The 18,137-nt window shown below is 32.1% G+C and overlaps 1 protein-coding gene across 1 annotated transcript; it reads right to left on the bottom strand.

The window, feature by feature from the left end:
• Positions 1-534: 534 nt before the first annotated feature.
• Positions 535-1,476, bottom strand: LOC124358246. Its single transcript, XM_046810540.1, has one exon. It carries the CDS (start codon positions 1,474-1,476, stop codon positions 535-537), a length of 942 nt encoding a protein of 313 aa, XP_046666496.1.
• Between the last annotated feature and the right edge of the window lie 16,661 nt (positions 1,477-18,137).

Here is an 18,137-nt window from a genome sequence, read left to right as displayed (position 1 = left end):
GTTCGCTAGTAAAATTATTTTCTGAATGACTATGCAGTCTATATAGACATAGTAGTTTAAAATATGAGTGTTCAATAGTTATATTTAGCAATAAGCAATCAGCAGTTTCCATATCTAATTTAACTTGCGATACATTTATATTTTGGTCCACAAAGCACCAAATGCCCCCAGCTCTATAGCTGTTATTACAATTGGCAAAAGTATTGTAACCTGGCAGTTTGTAAAAATTTAATTCGTCATCGTTTATCCAAATTTCACTTAGAACAAGAAAATTAATTTTATTTTTGATTTGACTTATTTCAGCCATTAGGTTATTAAAATTTTTTCTTACACTCCTTATATTTGCATATAGCAGAGAAAGTGAGGCCCTGGATTCAACATCGCAAAACCAGCACAAATCATTACAATATACCTTAGATTCCATTTAGTAATAAAATATCAAAAAACTTTTGAATTTAAATATTAGCAATACATTTCAAACTCAAAATAGGCCCATGCATGATTCAATGATTTGTATGAAATATTAAAAATGACCTACTTAAGCTTATCAATGTCATCCAAGGTACTCACCCTATGTACCCTCTCCCCGGCAGCTTTCCTAACAAAAAACTTGCCGTCACGGCACCAGACAAAAACATAACCCACATCATGACATTTTTTCTTCAGCATAGCTAGGAACTGTTTGTTTTCCGGGGTCAGATGGTCATTCACGTACACTCTGCCAGGAGGAAAGGCCCTGTTGATCTTGTCCGCGGTGAGATGATCACTTCGGGTTTTAGCTTCTCGAAATTTGGAGAGAAGAGCTTCCTTGATGTCTTGGTCATGGAACTGTACCACCACAGCGGGTAGGCGGCTCTTGTTGTAGGATGGAATCCTATGGGCTGCCGCGATGTTGCTCAGCTGTACCTCCACTCCTAGTGCTACTCCCAAGTCTTTGACTATGTGCTTGACGTCCTCCTGCGGTGTAGTCGGGATACCGCTTATCTCTATATTGTTTCTCCTGCTATACTGTTCAATATTTCTGAGCCGTTCTTGTAGATCGTTGACGGACTTATTTAAATTATCGTTCTTCATGCGCAATTCAGCATTTTCTTTCTTGATACAGGCCAGTTCTTTATTTATATTATTCATCAAGACATTTGACGCATCTACTTTGTCCGACAGGAATTGTATGGAAGTAGATGTCTCACTCATTTCAGATCTTATATTTTTAAATTCATTGAACATTTCTTTTTTAAATTCATCAAGCACCCGTACAAGGAATTCCTTGGTAATTGCAGTACTAGCCGCAGATGACTTACTGCTTGTTGATAGAAGACGGCAGTCTTTACACTTCCAATTTTTAAGCGACCGCGTTGATACGCCATCACTTTCGCTCTTGATACAGGTAGCGTGGAACACAGCGCCACACACTCCGGCACACTTAACCTCGTCACTGTTGTTAATTTTAACGTTACAGACGCCACATAGAGACATTTTAATAAAAAAACATATAGATTTTACTCAGAAGTGGGCTACAAATAAAAATGTAGACAGGTACGCGCTCGATTTCAGTGAGTGCACGTACAGTCAGGACGAGTGATACACACACGGAGCGATAAGCGAGACGTCTTATCTACTCAGCTGACTGAGCTGGACTGGATATTGACATATGAGCAGAAATTAATAAATGTAAAGACTCGTTTGTATTACAAAAAGTACAAACTTTAAGTATACAGTTTATTTTTAGAATTAGACCCTTATTAATACCGTGTGTGCTATCACTTGATGTAATATATTACAGAAAGTAAATATTCATAAGAGGCATATTTAATTCCTAATCTAAGTAATTTTGCATGACTTTACTCCTGGCTCTCATGGAGTTCTCATAAGCTGCGCAATCGAAGGCTAACAGTTATTGTTGTAACTGTTATAATAAAGTTTTTTGGTGCAGTAATCCTTCATTTTGACAGATCAGAGTACTGATCCTGCCAGGCCAGAATTGCGCCATTTTTACCAGATAACACCGCACCCTAACCCCGAAAGCAGCAAAGCCAATGGTTGGGTTTCGGATAATAGTGGCATGTTGCAACGTCGCTGTTGCCATATCGCCTCTCTCCTGGTAAAAATACCTCATAATATTTTGTTTAGTAGTTTTGGATTTAAAAATCCACTTAGCTTTATTCACAAAACCTCAATTCGTCCCAACATGACAAATGATGAGACACCTTCCATTTATTTTTGAATTTAATTAATTAAATTATTTTCAATTACTATAAAACACGTATAAATTAGATTATGTGTGGACTGTCATTGCATTGTAACATTGAATATAAAGATGATTTGTTTAATATTTAAAGATGTATCTTTCATGAATACATGTTCACATTTTGCACTCCAAATGATTATTAACATCAACCTACATAAGACATCAATTCTCAATTGCCTACAGTAACAAATAATATAAAATTATCAGAAAGGGCTACTTATTTCAATCTACTATATTTGTTCTTACTTATGTACAATTTAGAAATATCCTAAATAATAGGAATATATGTGTAATAAAATACGGTACATAGTAATATTTTAAGGATTTAAGACATCACTGGTATATATAAGATGTATTATTACGTCATGTTTGTATTAGAATAATATAAAACTGTGAACTGAAAAATATGGGATTTTAATTTAAATTTAATTAACAACTCTAGTCTGGAGTACAAGATAAAAAATATTACAGGAAGAAAGTTAGAACATGTTATTTTACAACAAAAGTAATCATTTTATTCTGAAACCTTAGCCTTATCAGATTCCTTTTTTATATGCCATTTGATTAGGAACAGCTCTCATATCGGATCCCCAATATTAAATACTGATAAAGTCTCTGAGTCAAGCTCTGTGTCTATCAGGCGAGACCGAAATAGTTATCAAATCCTAAGAAATGTCTGATTCAGTAAAATTACTACTTTTTTATTATTATGAAAAATTTATAACAAACATAAATATTAGGAAAGATAAATAATCACTAATAGACAATAAATTACAGTACATAATATCATATCACAAATGACATAATTGGTACAAATTTCATTTATTTTCACACCATTTTATATCAGAGTAATAAAACATTTTAATCAAAAACAAATATGTCCATTTTATTTTAATTTTATACAAGAATATTTTTAGGCAAAACATTATTTGGTTACAAGCGTAGCCCTTTTCATGCTACTTTTTATATAGCATCTGATTAAAAACAGTCTTCATGTCGAACCCCCAATATTAAAATTTGAGAACGCCAACGAGTCAAGCTCTGTGTCTATCAGGCGAGGCCGAAAGATAGTATCGTGACGCAGCATAACTCTGGTCGGATGAGGCTAAGTAGCGGGTTCTAGGATCCACGCTCTCAACTGCCTTTTGTAGTGCACTATCGTATAGGCGGGACGTTATATTAAATGTAATATTATATTATTAAGTCAAATTATACATCATATAAAGCGTATAATGTTGAGATGTTTCCTCACAGACATTCTGAATTTACGTTAAAATTCTATAATTTTAAGCGTATTAACGGTATCTCATTTGAAGTAAAGTTTTTTTAAAATTATATTTTTATATATTCTACATCTTTAAACTTGCACGGCTCGTTTCGTAACTACCATGAAGGGCTCAAACCACGTCCAAAAATTGGCGGTGCAAAATCCAATTGTAATGCGATAACATTTCCACAGATAAGACGGAAAGATTTGAATTGAAAACTGTTGGTGAAATTTACGTTAAAAATAATACTGAATTGTGATCTTCTTAATTTTTATATATTTTTTCAAACTGGTACGAACATAATTTAGTTAACTTTCTTGGGTAATTTAGTAATCTAAAAACCTGATTAAAAATTATTTAGAAGTACAACTTTCATTACATAACAAAACATTATATCACTGCCAATTAAGTTATCGGAGTCGCTAATAAGCTTAGGCATGAAAAGAGATATGCAGATAATTGGCGATTGACTAATTCCATGTACGTATCTCTGTACACGTAGCTTGTTTAGAACGGATTTATTATATTGCATCAATGCACATATCACATATATTTTACTCAATTGCACGTAATAAACCAAGTACTAAGTAGTAAACGAGAAAGATATTAAGATATTTATTTTAATAATTATTGATTTGGAAATCGAATTAAAAATTTTTAAAGTTAATATATGAAATTACATAAGGAGCAGAATTTGTATTTCTTTTAATTTAGTATACGTAATTCATTTACTTCAGCCCATATTATATACATATAATAAATTTACATATTATTGCCATACGCAAAAATAACATAGAAAAGCGTATCGCCGTTAATTACATTCGGTTTTTGAACTAAGATTCGATAAAAAATATGTTATTTCAAAGAATTTACTGTGCCGTAAATATGCACACTTTATAATAGTTCGATACGGGCACATGGAATAATAGGCGTGGACTACGGGTGACTCAATACTGATGTTTATTACCTGTTCGTTCATTTCTGTAAATTCTTTCTATGGTATGGATCATCTACTAAAACACTTTTATGGGAGTAAGTTTTTTTTACAATAACTTCTTGCAGACAGTGTTAAATTAAGAAGTGATTGATTTATTTACCGAAGCTTCCTTTTTTCTCGTGGAATTTGAAAAATAAATTTTAAATATATATCTCAAAATCATCTTGCTAATCATAATATTTAATTAATTTTAATCGCTTGTGCCATATAGGGATATTTTATATTTATGTCACTGAAATGCGAGTTTAATAGATAAGAGTAATGTCCAAGGGTTAATAAAAGGGCTAACTAAACTAAAGACTCGGGGAGAAATGTGAGAATTAATCCATCGTCTCCAACCTAATATAATATCCATCCCACCTGGGTATGAGCAGACAAATGTTTAGACATTTACCGATATTCTCTTGTGTCGAGAATGAAGTATGAATTCCACAATATACCATAATATCCTTAAATTAACGTAAATCACAATGAATGGTCAGCAATAAGGGATTTGTATTACAGTTGTTCTAATTGTTTTTCATAAATGTATTAATACAATTTCTAACATATAGTCTGTTAATATCTTCCCAGCATCATTTTATAGACACATAAGATGTACACGCCGATTAAATTATTTTATATATTCCTAATGTAAAACTAATTTTAAACGTAGCGTTGAAGCATTTTAAAAATATAAATATATTCATAATAAACATTTTTATTTTCAAATACCCAAAATGAATGTAAAAAATGCTTTTCTTTTATATTTATAATTTGTTATATTATCCTCTGGCATAGTATAAACCATCCATGTTACATACCTTTTTTTTAAGTATATTGAAGGGTAAATGTAAAACGTACATAATGTACAGCACGTGTGTCATAGATTAAAATTGAAATGAAACTAAACAAAAGCAATATCTGCCACCTCATGAACGTAATCGGTTTACAAGGAGTTTGCCTTAAGCTTGCATAAATAACGGAAGATCCCTTGAGAGGCACCACTTAAAAGATTATCTAGCTTATCTTCTCTACCCGAATAACCTCCTGAAGATAAAGTAAACAATGTATATGAGTGATACAGCACATTAGTACGAGAAAATTCAAGCAACTGAGTTTCATTTATAAAGTAGATAATGATAGTATAGAATAAACTTATTGGCCGGTATTCATTCTTAAAAGGCAGCAGATATTGTGATAATCATACACTGAGCCTGATTCATAGTCATACTAAGCGAATTTGAGCGTAAAGGCGAACCACTATAAGCCTGCTACTTTCAAAACGTAAAGAAAGGTTTGAAGCGATTTGTAATAACAAAAGTGGACTATTTTCAATAATGTTTTCTATTGTATCACGCCTATTGACACTAAAACCTTCATTGACGGGAATAAGAGAAATTCGATCACGCAGCACAGTATAGAATTGCCATCACCATATTCCTCATATGCAGAGATGAGAAGTGTAAGTTAAAGGCATGTAATTCTAGACTTAAGAGACAACTTATGAAGCTTTTAGAACACTCTGGAAAGCATTAAACAGCATCAATATCTTGAGAGAGCCATCTTCATGTTTCAACATGTGGTTACAATAGATTAGCGCGCAATATTAAATAAAAACTAAGTATTGTATTTGAATTAAGTAAAATGTAAATGACAAGTACCTTTTCAAACCTTATTTAGGCTGCTAATAACACGTATCAAAAGGGCTTAAAAAGAATATATATATAATATATTTATAGTTTATACATGTACTATATACCCATAAATGTATATATGTGTATGTATGTATGTAGTAATAGTATATGTAAAAAATAGTATAGTACAGATAAGAATATCCCATTAAGTCTGGTTTAAATATCCTAAGTCTCAAATAACCGTAATGACCTCAGCAATTGCTTAGTAATATATCACCATTCGAGAAGACGTAAATTAAATCATTTGATATTTGAGAATTAAAATAAAGGAGAAATATATGTTAGAAAGGTAAGACAAATAAAGTATTAGTGATTGAATAAAAAGAGTTTATATTGAACGTTGCTTTCGGGGCCTTCGCGGAATCTACCGCGTGTGCGTAGGTAGACGGGGGATGTAGTCACCAATAACGTTGCAGAAACACTTGGAACCAGCATCTGTCCAGAGCTAAACGAAAATACACAAAACGAACGGGTTTGGGCAAACCGAGAAAACGCTCTCACACTTTGTTTAGATACACTCATCACAACCTTACATAATGGTGGACTCCGACGCAATGCTGCTAATTGAGAGATAGGGACAGCGACCCACGCCCTAGGTCGTATCATAAACAACCCCAACCACACACTCCCGTGGAGCGTCCAGCAGACGTTACGTCGAGCCGGTCAGACCATCACGCGACGTCAATCGGCCGATGGGGAAATATCAACTCATTTAACGTCCTAAATACTAACTAAATTATTACTCTAACTTATTAAGTTGAATATTTCTATAATAATATATAATTGCCAATAATATACAGATATACCTCTGACATCTTATAGTTATTTAAAATTAACATTTTTTGAGTGAGTTATAAAGTACTAAGTTATAAAGTACTCTCATATAAGTTTCTATTGAAAGAACAATCTCAACTGCTTTACGTTTCTAGTTCAGTATTGAAAAAGGGATGTTCCCATCTTAATTAGTTGTATATTGTTGAACCATACCATTATTATAGTTAAACAAAATTTTTTAAGTTAAATGTTGTACTCTGTATTATAAAGAAACTTAAGCAAACTTTTTATCAATCTGATGTAAAAAAAGTATTTATTTGTTTAGTTTTTACACATTTTTATGTTAACAAGTTTTGAAGAAAAGAAAGCTTAATCCTACAATGTTTAAGGAATTTAGACCAAAATAAATTACTTTAATGTTATAATAAGCTAAATATATCAGATAAAATTCAAACAGTTTAAAGTTGGGGATCATATGCAAGGCTAACGTATAATCTCGGTTTTTGTCCTTTATTTTATATACATATAATGTTTTAATATAATATATTATATATATGACAGGTATTTGGACTTCCAATCACATGTTAGTTTGGTTATTTAAACACATATGTGAAAGAAACGGCCAAATACAAAGTAATTGAATCGAAAAAGTAAGGGCTCTGTGGTTTAATGGTAGCACATTCAAGTAAGAGATCCGGGTTCGAGTCCCGGTGGAGCAAGTACTTTTTGTGATTCAATGTTTACTATATACATATGCATATATACATATACATATATATATATTTTTTAGTACAGTACTCGACTCTTAATTATCTCCCTTATTTATGGAAAGGATTTTCTTAAACTTCATATCGTCTGAATTGTAATAAATTGTTTTAATAAAATGTTATAAAATTAAAATCAATAATATCAGTTGTCTTTTTAAAAAAATATATAGTTAATTTGTTTGCCAATTTTAAAAGCTGGTAATAAATTACAATTTGTTAATACTTTTATCTTTGGATTATAAAGCCAATTTTTTATTTATTAAAACAAGCACTTATCTCTAGTTTCCCGAAAATCTCATGCCAATTATTAGTGCTATGTTTGTATAAATATGAAAAAGCATTTAGCTTGGCTAACGAACTGTTTACGAACTGAATTCGAACTCTCTGCTCTGAAGTTGACACTACGTGCTTGCAAAACCTGCATGTTTTATTAAAAATACACTTCCTTGAATCCACTGCTATTTACACATAAACGTTTTGCTCCTTTGATTTTATTCTTATAAACAGTTTTTAACCCTCCGAGTATTTAAACTTTAAAAATAGAAACCAAACATTAATTTATTCTTGTTTAGTTGCTTAACAACTAATTTAAATTTAATGTTTTTTTTAATTAGTAAAACTGGTACTCGAATTTAAAGTATAATTAATTTTCCTTGAGATCAATTACAAAACATGGAGTTAGGTAATTATTAGTACGTCAAATTCTTTATACAAAACAAGCCTCGGGTAGGAAATAGTAATCTACTTTATTCAAGAAAGAAGTATTTTATCGCCAGTGTCAAATTCTTTTAATAATCCAAGCGTCAGACAGAGGGAGGTAATCTAAAGATGGATTAATTTACTTCGGTAGAACGATGGAGAGAATATTATTTCCTCAAGGGTTTTCCTTATTCTACTGAAACTGTCTCATTCATGAGTTACTTATTATTGAAAAAGTATTGTTTTACCTTGCAAAATAGAATATAAGACTGTTATTCATTTTTCTCACAACGAGTATCGGTACAGTATTTACAGCGACATTAAATGTATATTTATATCAATATTGCCCATACTATTCATTGGTTACATCAAAGATTGGATTTACCTACTCCTTACTATGAATTGTCTTTAAATATTTCAACTATCTAAATGAATATGTAAGAATAAACTATCAAGTAAAATGTAAATTATAAGGTGTACAATAAGATTGCGGGTATTTCATATCATGTTTTATTATAAAAATGAATAACTTATTGTAACAGTTAACGATGGATATTTTAGACAATCTTGTTAGCCTTCGTAGTTATCCCCTATTAATATAAATGTTCCATTTTTATAATTTATGGTTTATGTTTTTGAGTATATTTAATTTTTTCTATTAATAATTGTTTTTATATACTGTTATAACGTGATATTTTAAGGTGCTATAAAGTATACACATAACCAATAACACATTTAGTAGCATTCCACATATTATTGTTAATGAAAGATAACGTCATAGGTATACATTTCGATGAAGAATTAACATTATATGTATAAGGCTGCTATACGTTTAAGTACCAATAATAATAAATTCCAAATGCAACAATCATTAATCATTTCTTAACGTAGAGGTACGCTAAGAATCGCCATACAAAAACATAAATAACATTTACGAATTATTTCGAATAGACGGTCAAGTATTATTTAAAACCGATCTTTAAATTGATAAAAGTACTCTCTAGTTTCCCGAAAAACTCATATAAATTATTATTATAATATTTGTACAAATAGTATACATGAAAGCACTTCCGGTCCCAATAGCTTGGGCAACAAACCGATCCTTGCTGGAAAATGGTCACGGCTTGTACGTGACAATTTGCTACACTCCGTGTAGGTGGAGACTATTATGTTTTACGTATAAATTGTCAATATGAGTGACGTACCAATACTCTAATTTATCGATATGTCGTTGTATAGGGTCCAGCGTGTTTTAAGAAAATTGGAAAGTTATCACTTTACATATAGTTATACAGGGTGATTCGGTTAGTGTTACCGGCACTTTCTGAGCTGATTGTACTATAAGAAATAAAGAAAAAAGTTCATATAAACATGGGTCCGGAAATGCTTCCTTACTGGGTTATGGCCAATTGAAGATTTCACCAAAAATTGTGTGCAGGAGGTCAAATGATGATTTGCCGCGTGTTTATGTGTTTATAGGCGAATGCAACTTTTTCTAACGGATTTTTAGATGAGAAATTGAATAAAGTTCATCTCATAGCTGTATCTCATTTAGTTGTTTTGTTATACTACAAAAAACAGAAATAAAATAATTTTGAAAACACTTTTTTAAGGTTTAACGGACAATTATTTTGTTAAATAGGCATTGAAGACCCACATTTTTACAAAGAAACTTGCAGAAAATTTAATTCTGAATAAAATTATGTGCCACACGGCTATTAACAGCGAAGTATTAGTTTCTGGAATTTAATTTTACAACAAACATTCTACCAAGCAAGAAATTCCAAAGCAAAGGAAAACCGCATTTTAATGACATAGAGTAGCCTACACATAAGATTTATTAGGATGCAATTTAAATTAAGTTTTAAATAAATTATTGTTTTTCATCTAAAGCTTATAATACTACGTACCACTTTCATAACAGGTGTTCAAAAATCAGTCCTTGTACTTCAATACACTTAGCAGCTCGCTTTCTGATTGATCGAGTTATCCTCCGCAACGCTGCACGATTGTTTTTGATTTGTGCGGCGGCATCTTCAATTCGATTTATTAACTCTTCACGTGTATTTACTTTTTCCTGGTACACCAGGTTCTTCATCCAACCCCATATACAGAAATCTAATGGAGTTAGATCTGGTGATCTTGGTGGCCAAGTGTGTGGTCCACCGCGACCAATCCATCGCCCGGGAAACTGCTCGTTTAAGTGCATTGTTACATTATGGGAAAAGTGGGCAGGGGCACCATCATGTTGATAAATAATATTGCACCTTGCTGCTAATGGAACATCTTCTAATAATAGTGGTAGTTGTTCTGTAAGGAATTCTAGGTACATGCGGGAATTTAGGTGTCCTCGGAGAATGAATGGTCCTATTAATCGATCATGAATGAGTCCACACCATACATTTACACTAAACCTGTGTTGAAAGTTGCGCACGATTGTACTATGTGGATTTCCCTCTGCCCAAGTGTGTTCATTGTGAAGGTTGTTGACGCCATCTCGGGTAAATTGAGCTTCATCAGTGAATAAAATGGTTCTATGATGTTGACGGTTTCTAATTAACCAGTTGCAAAATTCCAATCGAAGAGGAGGATCTGTTGGTTGAATACTTTGAACTTGTTGTTTATGGTAAGGGAACATGCTATTTTTGCGCAAAGTTCTCCATACTTCAGACTGAGACACTGCGAATCGCCTAGAAAGACGCCGTGTACTGACACCAGGACTGCGTTCATAAACATGACTGTATGTAAACACAATTGCTTAGTGAAATATTACTTACGAAGTCAATTCTATGAGTATCCAAAATCCACTTGAAAAATTTAGAGAATTATAATTTAATTATATAAATAACGTTTATAACACAATAACATTGAAGAAGGTTGTAATATTATCACTTATTTGTCTCTTTCTTCACTTGTTCAAAGCATTTACTCATTTATTTTTAGGTGGATATTAGATCTAGTTTTGTAGTTTATGTGACGTCTCATAATGACTGAGAAGTCATTTCCATCTCATTTTATTTGTAACACTTACATAATAGTTTAATTTGGTTTTCCTCGCATTAAAATAACCGAGAACATAATTATTTTTAGTTAGGACTGAATCTTTGCCTCAAAATGTATATATTGTCAACAAAAACTAAAAACAGTAAATGTTTCTTAATAGTGCTCTGTATAATAATTAGGTTCGTTTAGTAATAGTATATTTAAGTAAACAAATACCTATGTTAGACTAATTTATATAAGATTAATCCATCGTTGTGGTTTTTAATTAAAAAAAAACATTGAAATAATATCTAAGACTGTAAATCATACTCTTTATTTAACGAAATAATGGCAAAATATTCTGTAAATTCATATTAAAGTTATCACAGTTAAAAATGAAGCTACGTGTCTTTATAAATGTATGATACTGATACTAATTTTCAACACAAAATGATCACTTACGTATTGCTTGTAATAATATTTTATCGTTTTAACTGTTTTATCGTGTGTGAAATCACGTGTAAATATATAGAAATAAAGCTTTTTGTTGCACGTAGGTGAAAAAGTGCATTTAAAACACATTTCCAAACCATTTATGGCAACCCAAAGAAACTGAACAATGTATACAATCTTGTATTCAAGAGCGCGTGCTAGCAATAAAACAAAAAAGTTTTGCATGCATTCAGTGTTGGCTGCAGTTCATACGATCCTAATTAAGTTTTTTAACCAAAGACTCTTGCCGTTGGAGTTTGTGATAATTATAATTAAACTAGCAGTTACCTGCTCCATCGCACGAAAATTCGTAGGTTTTGCACCTACATGAGCACTTGTGGTGTGAGTGAATTAAATTTACGATGCCAATGTTGAGTTCGCCTTCCTTCCACGATCAAGATAATGGATTAAAATTTTAGTATTTATAGTTTTAGTATTTTTGTTCCATAGCTGATTTTGCCTACTCCCCGATAGAAAAATGATGTAGATACACAGCTCTAAAAGCCTACTTTTGTCAAAAAATGACTAATTTAGGTTTTATAACAGTTTTGAAATGTAAATTAAAAGTTAGGTTACAATTTCACTTATATCTGTAAAGCGAGCTTTTACCCGAAGGTTAGCACGCAATTTAGTAGGCTTTGCACGTGTATGACCACTGCTGGTTCGAGTGATTTACATTGCCGACATCAATGTTGAGTTTGCTTTGTTGCGAATATTAAGAAAATACCTCAATAAGTTTCTATTTATGCACATTGTAATTTACTCTGTGCTTAGTATGTCTTCTTCCGTATTTGATGTTGCCATATTTCCAGAGCAAGTATATATGTATGTATATATCACAGATCAGGGAAGCCTACTTCCGTCAAAAATAAAGAAGAAACAGGTTTTATATGTCTTTACATTTATAGTAAATAAATGTTAGATAGTAACATGGTCTATTGGATCTAATACGTAACATTGGATAAAAATGTACAGTTACAAGTACATTAACAAGGACACTATGCTTTTTTTCTTTATGTGAAACCTAGTTTTCATATTTTAGAACATTTAGAGCTATAATTGGCACAATAGTTCAAAAGCGCAGTGCAGCCAACTTTCATCTAGCATAGTTTTTTCCGACTGTTTAAAAGGGAGTCAAATTCTGACCATCTTATGTTTTAAGAGATTTTATAAGTTCGATGAGTACTTACCTAATCGTTGAAAACTAAAAAGTGGCACAAAGAATGGATATTCCTTATGCATTCTCATTCACTATAAATGTTATCAAATTGTAAATAAGCAATTTTTACACAGAACAGTTGGTGTACATTTAACAGACTCATAAATTAATATTGCAGACGCATAGTAACCTGTATTATGTAGTTGAGTTATAATGATTAGTGTTAAGTATATTTTTTTATTCAGTGCATGTTTTAGAGTTAGTGCAGTTGACACACAACATGGTGGTTGTGATTCCTGACTTAGGCGTGTCACAACGCTTTGGTATGATTTGTTTATTTAACCTAGTTTGCAAGTATGTATAGGTTAGTTATTTACCTGAAGAAGTGATCAGATTGTAGCTCTCGAAACCTAGTGTTATTGATTTTGTTGTTTCACTGAACTATGGCAAATGTACGGAAAAATCCTGTTTCCTTCACAATCCTTCCATCGTCAAAAATAAACTTCAAACAAAGGAGTTAAAATATTTATGGAATTAGCAGAATAATTCATAATTTAAACCACATATACCACCCAAAGGCAGATATGAAATAGTTGGTTCCCACAAGAATATAATGATTAGTTAATTTTAAAATTAAAAGATCAAAAACGTAAAACATATTTTCGTTTAGTAATGGTTTTGAGATATTTTAATAACTTTCTTTCCCGCATGGAATCCAACATGGATAGTAACAGAATAGGTAACAAACATTGGGTAAAGAATGTTATCAAGCTAAAGTTGGAAGGCTTTGGATCTATTCAAGTACTAGCTGTTACCCGCGGCTTCGCACGCTATCTTTAGAACCGAAGTCCTTATATTACTTAGTAAAACCAATGATGATGTAATGTGATGGGAGTCCTATAACAATTTTAAAACGTAAGTAGTTATACGTCAGGCATATAATTATTATTTAAGTTCATGGTAAATACTATCAGAGTTTAACTTAATTATTATATAATGTGGAAATATCCACGGCTTTGTTCATTAAGGTTGGTTGTATCAGCAGATTTGTCAAATTTCATCTGAACGTGTCAACCGCTGTTTAGTGTTAGTTAAATTTAGATTATGAAACATGAATACTATCATTATTTCAGAATTCCACAATATGTTAGGTAAATTTTCTTATCTTTCTCTTCTTATAAACTTTTCTCAGATTTCAACGAGTTTTTGCAAAAAGAATTAACCGAATCGGTCCTGCTATTCTCGAGATAAGCGCTTAGCCACTCATTTAGCGACTCATTTTTATATATAAGCTGTTACCCGCGGCTTCGCACGCAATCTTTAGAATCGAAGTCCTTATATTACTTAGTAAAAGCACTTATGATGTAATATGAAGGAGTCCTATGAAAATTTTAAAACGTAAGTAGGCGTACATCAAGGAGACATTATTATAGTTCATGGTACATGAACTATAATATCAAGTTCATGGTAAATAGCATCAGAGTTTAATTTAATTAATATAGCATGTTTTGCACGTGGAAGATCATTTATGGTTCAAATTAAATTTCCAACGTCACAACTGAGCCTGCATTATTACCCTGATCAAGAAAATACAATACACAGGTCTCGGAAACCTACTTCGGTCAAAAAGCGTCTATTTCTAGCGTTTATCACATATTTCAGGTCTAAGATATTTCCAGTACCATATTAGTGTTTACCTGGTCCTGTCGAAGAAAAAAGTATACTCACGTATAGGGCCAAGAACCCTACTTAGATTAAAAAGTACCTACTGCAGACCGTTTAAATTATATGTCACAATTTAGTTTGCCGTATTGCCTCGATCATAATACTATATAGTTCGATTATGCAGTTCTTGGAAATCTACTTTGGTCAAAATCATCTACTATGGGCTTCTGTAATGTACTTTCCGTCTCAAATATTTCCAGGGACATAGTTGGGTTTGCCTTTTTGTCCTGATGAAGAAAATCACATAGTAGGACTGAGAAGCCTATTACGGCCTAGGGAGAAATCCTACCCATTTCCTATGTACTTTCGGTATAAGGGAGGAATCCTTATTAAGGTTACGCAACATTCCAAAATAAAAGTTTTTTGTTACGTTGAGTCATGTTTCTCTATTTTCCCATAAGCCACTGTTTAAATGCTATATCACAATTCCAAGGAAGCCCACCAGTTTAAAGTAACATATGTGAAAACATTCATGATTTTGTTCGTTAAGGTTGTTTTTATAACAGTGTTTAATATAAAATGCATTAGATGATTTAAATTCATCACTGGCGTGATCTGGAGGAAAATTTTTATTCTAACTTTTTATTTACTATCTGTATTACACTACTGATCAATACACTGTTTACTTAATATTTGCTAAAATTTAAATGTAAACAGATGTTCCAGCCAATTTGTCGACATAAAACTGAAGGTGTGAACAGCTGTTTAGTGCCAGTTTAATTTGGATTATGAAACGTAAAAACTAAATTTTTCTGAATTTCAAAATATTCCAGGTAACTTTACTTATATTTTGCTTCGTAAAAACCTTCCTCGGATTTCAATGGACACTTTACAAAAAGAATTAACCGAATTGGTCCAGCCGTTCTTGAGATTAGCGCTTACCAACACATTAACGATTCATTTTTATTTATAAGATAATATCTAGTAACTTCCCAGTTTCATATATAACACTCCAGGAAGCCTTGCAAAACAGCATTCGGTTATTGGTTTAACAGACACCGGGCCTACATCGGCTGGAGGCTGCACCATTCACACATCCAGTTGGCGTTTGGTCCTTGGTGCCCCTGGCTGGTTGTTTTCAGAGACTTCTTACGCAATAAAGTTTTCTGCTATTTTAATTTTACTTAATAGTTTCTTGATAAACCTGGTTATAACAGTTAATAAGGATTATGATAGGTGGACGTGCAAGAGCGACTTCTTGTTAACTGGTAAGAAGCCAACCAACGTGAGTAGATTGTTTTGTAAGTATAGAATCAAATGTAAATATTTAAGAATCAGTATGAATAAGAACACTAAAATGGGGCACAATAATTCAATACTGCACATAGATACCAGTTTTGTAAATTAAACATCTCACTCACTATTTTACCGTTAAGAAAGTAATGAGTTATACTATAAATTCTGATATAGGTGATTAAAGTGATATAAGCTACTAAAATAGCTAGGTACCAAAAATTTGTTGAATGAAAAAGTAATTTGGAAAAGTAGTTATTAATAATAATAATAGAAAAGTGTTTTAATTTATAAAGGCATACAAGTCGTCAGTTTAATTATAAAACAAACAAATGACGTACCGTTTGTGATACTTCATTGAAACGAACACGTGTGTGCCCTGTATTCGATGAATGGAAACAAAGGCTTGCGATAAATGAGGCAAATATGGAGATAGACTACACAATAGCCTTTTCAGGCTTATTGTTTTACGTGGTTTTTAAATTAAAATGTTTGAAAAAAAAACATTTCATGGGGTGGTATGGTGGGTATGTTAAAAGAAGTTACAAATTAAAATTACATTCGGCTAGAGAGATATTAAAATTATGTCACGATACTTATTATTCTTCCATCTAAAAACTATACACCTTCCCAAACATGCTTTTCCAACAAACAAATTTCTGAGGCTTACCTCTTAATAGTACCCAATATTCCTGCAGTATTATTTTTTTGATTGCAATGACTTCCAATGTTCTATTAAGATTTCCTATCGAAATAATAATCAACCTATCGATCGTTCATCATCAGTACTTTTCCTCTTTCTTCATCTTAAAATTAATTTTGTTCTTCGCTGTTCTCTAGACATGTTGCAGCAGAATATTACAATTTCATATTTAAAACCAATTTTTATAATGAGTTCTTATTAATACTTTGTTCGTGACTACCAATAAAATTCTCCTTTTCCCCTCCTCGAGTTAAGGTTTTAAAGATGTTAAGATCCGAAATACCAGAGTTTTGAATACCCTAACCATTACAACCAAGCCAAGTTTCATATTTGTAAATATCTTTTGATTCTTTCATGAGGCACCGTTTACCAAAAATAACCTTTTTAAACACTGTTAAGAATTAACAAAAAGTATTTCAATGAATTAATCCAATATGTTTAGATAAATTATTTGGCCTTTAACTTACTAAATGTACAACTCATTCGTAGTTAATACTTAATAAATAGAATATTAGAACAATAATTTCGTAATAATGGAAAATATTTACGCAATACAGAACGGAGTCACGGGATGGATTATTACAAATCAGGAAATTGCAGAAGGCCGTGCCAGTATTAACGTATATATTATATGTTACACGTAAATAAAATAGTGTTTAAAAAGAGGGAAACTATCCGGACTTGGACAATTATTTTAATTTCACTCAGTTAAGTGTTAAAGCCTTAAGGCGATCTTGGAGCACTCTTTCCAATGTAAAAGACTATAATGAGTTCTTGCATTTCTTTTTAATAGGTTTTATATAACTGTTTTCGAATAATCTATTCTAATGTACTATATTATCAACATGTTTTATAAAGTATAAGCTAAGAGACATACTATACCAGTTCCTTGTTTGAAGGTTATTTTTGACGATGGAAGGATTGTGAAGGAAACAGGATTTTTCCGGACATTTGCCATCGTTCAGTGAAACAAGAAAACAGTAACACTACGTTTCGAGATCTGCAATCTGATCTCTTCTTCAGGTAAAGAACTAACCTAATACATAATTACAAACTAGGTTTAAATAAACAAATCTTACTAAAGCGTTGTGGCACGCCTAAGTCAGGAATCACAACCTACATGTTGTTTGTCAACTTCACTAACTCTATAGACATGCACTTAATACAAAACACTAATCATTAAAACTAAACTACGGAATACAGGTCACAATACGTCTTCACTCGTCTACTAACCACCTACGACTGACCATAGGGACTAGCCAATGGTAATCGTGACGGCTGGCTAAAACAAGATGGCGGAAATACAAGGGAAGGGGGACAGGAATGGGCCCTTTCGTTATTATTGGTTCATGCGAGATGAACTTCTTAAAACCATATTGTGACTCCGCATTGATTCATTACAAATATCCGATCC

Source organism: Homalodisca vitripennis, chromosome 3 (assembly GCF_021130785.1).
Source record: "Homalodisca vitripennis isolate AUS2020 chromosome 3, UT_GWSS_2.1, whole genome shotgun sequence".
NCBI classification, from domain to species: Eukaryota; Metazoa; Arthropoda; class Insecta; order Hemiptera; family Cicadellidae; genus Homalodisca; species Homalodisca vitripennis.
This window is presented reverse-complemented; position numbering and strand designations above follow the sequence as displayed.